General features: G+C 49.4%; 1 protein-coding gene across 1 annotated transcript in view; it reads right to left on the bottom strand.

The window, feature by feature from the left end:
- sox9a (SRY-box transcription factor 9a) overlaps nt 1-2,462 on the bottom strand; it is a 10,331-nt gene extending 7,869 nt beyond the window's left edge. Inside the window, exon 1 of the mRNA XM_056577706.1 lies at nt 2,386-2,462. Within this exon, the coding sequence (XP_056433681.1) occupies nt 2,386-2,462 (77 nt within the window). The remainder of the gene's footprint in view (nt 1-2,385) is intronic.
- Nucleotides 2,463-2,757: the final 295 nt, after the last annotated feature.

Genomic DNA, 2,757 nt, shown 5'->3' on the forward strand with positions numbered 1-2,757 from the left:
ATAATGTACGCATGTTATTTCACCGGTGGGTATAGCGGCAATGGCACACACACACACGCACACACCATTAATGAAGCACACACACACAAACACACACATAGACAAAAACACACGCACATGCACACAAACACGCACCTTTAGAGCATAATGACATTCAAGTGTCAATGAGACTTAAAAAAAAAGATGTAATTCAAATGGTAGACAGTATTAATTATGATTAGGAACCCTCAATGAGCTTTCGTTATTAGCAGGTATTTACTCATGAGTTAAAACCAGTTATGCAGAAGTGTGTTTACGGCTTATTTCCCTTGGTCATATCCCACAAAATCAATAAATCATAAATCATAAATAGCACAATCCAGAATCAATCCATTTTTAACTTGATTTGACTTCTGTTTTGAGGGTCAACATGTGAATCCCAACCCGTATCGATCACCCTAAAGCTCTTACATATCAACCCCATGCTGCGCTGCTGGGGCACAAACCATTTGTAAGTGTGTTTGAGTTTCATAAGAATCAGGTTAATGGAAATCCTCCCCCCTCCTCCCTTCCTCTTTGCTGGTTGAGGGCTGGTGTTGGAGGAGGAGGGCTGGTGGTGCTGGTGGTGCTGGTGGTGGCGGCGGGGCTGGGGGTTATGGCTAGGAAAACAGAATTTGTGGTTGCGACGGACGAGGTTTTGATGCAAACGGCTTTGGAACCTTTTATGTAACTTGGCGTCCAGGACACTAAAGAAAATATTTAGCTTTCCACCCTTTTGAGCCTTTTAGCCCCTGGTGGGGGGAGGAGGGGGGAGAGAAGTCAGCCCCTGGTGGGGGGAGGAGGAGGGAGAGAGGTCAGGGAAGAAAAAAGCACACACACCGTAAAAAAACGAAATTAAAAAAACCTTGCAAGGTCAACTCTGGGTGGGATCATAGCCAGATCTGTTCCACAACTACTTTGCCCGCACACGCGTGTATGTTCAGCACACACACACACACACACACACACACACACACACACACACACACACACACACACACACACACACACACACACACACACACACACACACACACACACACACACACACACACACACACACCTACACACCTACACACACACACACACACACACACAGACACGTGTGGAGAAACAAACTTAGGCGTGGTGGGGGTATGGGGTGGTGGGAGAGGTGTAGGAAAGTGGAGAGGGGGAGGGTTGGAGAGGAGAGTTGGAGGAGGGGAAAGGTGGAGGAGGGGAGAGGTGGAGGAGGCTGGAGAGGTGGAGGATGGTGGAGAGGTGGAGGGGGGTGGAGATGTAGAGAGGTACGTGAGGGGAGAGGGGGAGACATACTGCAGGTGGAGGCACAACAACAGTGCTCTTCCACACAGGGAACGGCACAAGGGAGAAACCCGACCCAACACACCACACGAGCAGCGACGCCAACGGCCTCCGGAGCAGGAGACAGGGCAGGTCGCCCTGCCGCACTATGGAGGGGGCAGCGTGTTTTGGTCGGCTGATTCGTTTTGTGTGTGTGCGTGTGTGTGTGTGTCTGTGTGTGTGTGTGTGTGTGTGTGTGTGTGTGTGTGTGTGTGTGTGTGTGTGTGTGTGTGGGTGCGTGCGTGCGTGCGTGCGTGCGTGCGTGCGTGCGTGCATGCGTGCGTGCGTGCGTGCGTGCGTGCGTGCGTGCGTGCGTGCGTGCGTGCGTGTGTGTGTGTATACGTCTGACAGATTTGGATGCATCTGCACATACGCACTTATTGTTCTTGCCGCTGGGTCACATGTGCACACCACACAAATGTGCACATGTACATACACATATACACTCACGCACACAAGGAGAGAGAGAGAGAGAGAGAGAGAGAGAGAGAGAGAGAGAGAGGTAGAAAGAGAGAGGGAGGGAGAGAGGTCTAATCACCAGTGTAATCAGGGCTGTTTACTGTGCTTTGTGTGAATCACAGCAGCAGCATTGATAGAACAGCACAGCCTCACACCCCAAAACCAACACAGACCTCTGGGGTGGGATTAGGAGCGTCATCTGGATGTTGAAATGAACAATATATAACGTCTATTACTTCTGATTCGGGAACTCGATTGCAATTTGAACACATTTGAGGTTTCTCACGTTGTAGAACATGCTGACCTTTATAAGTAAATGTGTCTATATATATGTTGATTAAATAGTTATTTGCACAATTTCTTGGATATGGATGACCATATGTTTAAACAAAATCAACAGCAGGCATGGTGAGGCTAAGTTCTTAACAGCCAAATAATATGCTGTTAGTGTGTGGTTGTGTGTATGTGTTTGTGTGTGTGCGTGCACGCTAGCGTGCGTGTGGCATTTTAAGTGCCCTGCGAGCACATGCCGGCACCCAAGACTTCATAATTACTAACAACCCTCACAGGGACATCAAAGAGCAGCCGGTGACCCGGGCGCTGACCTCATCAGTGACATCACACCGCGCAGGGCTCAGCTCCATCATAGCGGGACGACACTAAAGACTCTGAATATGGAAATGCTGGCCGGTGTGCATCAGGAGCTTTCGGGACATTCGTGTACATTGACTTATGCACGTGTGCAGGCAGCGTCAAAATTGCATGCCTGTGTGCATGTTTCTGCCTCCTAAATGAAGGGCTGATGAAACAGACACGCACACACACACGCACGCACACACACACACACACACACACACACAAACACAAGCAAACACATACACTTGTTGTGTTGAAGTCATATGGGGACCTTTGAGGCTCCATAATCACCTGAGGGGACGG

This window comes from Gadus chalcogrammus, chromosome 18, assembly GCF_026213295.1.
Source record: "Gadus chalcogrammus isolate NIFS_2021 chromosome 18, NIFS_Gcha_1.0, whole genome shotgun sequence".
Lineage (NCBI taxonomy): Eukaryota > Metazoa > Chordata > Actinopteri > Gadiformes > Gadidae > Gadus > Gadus chalcogrammus.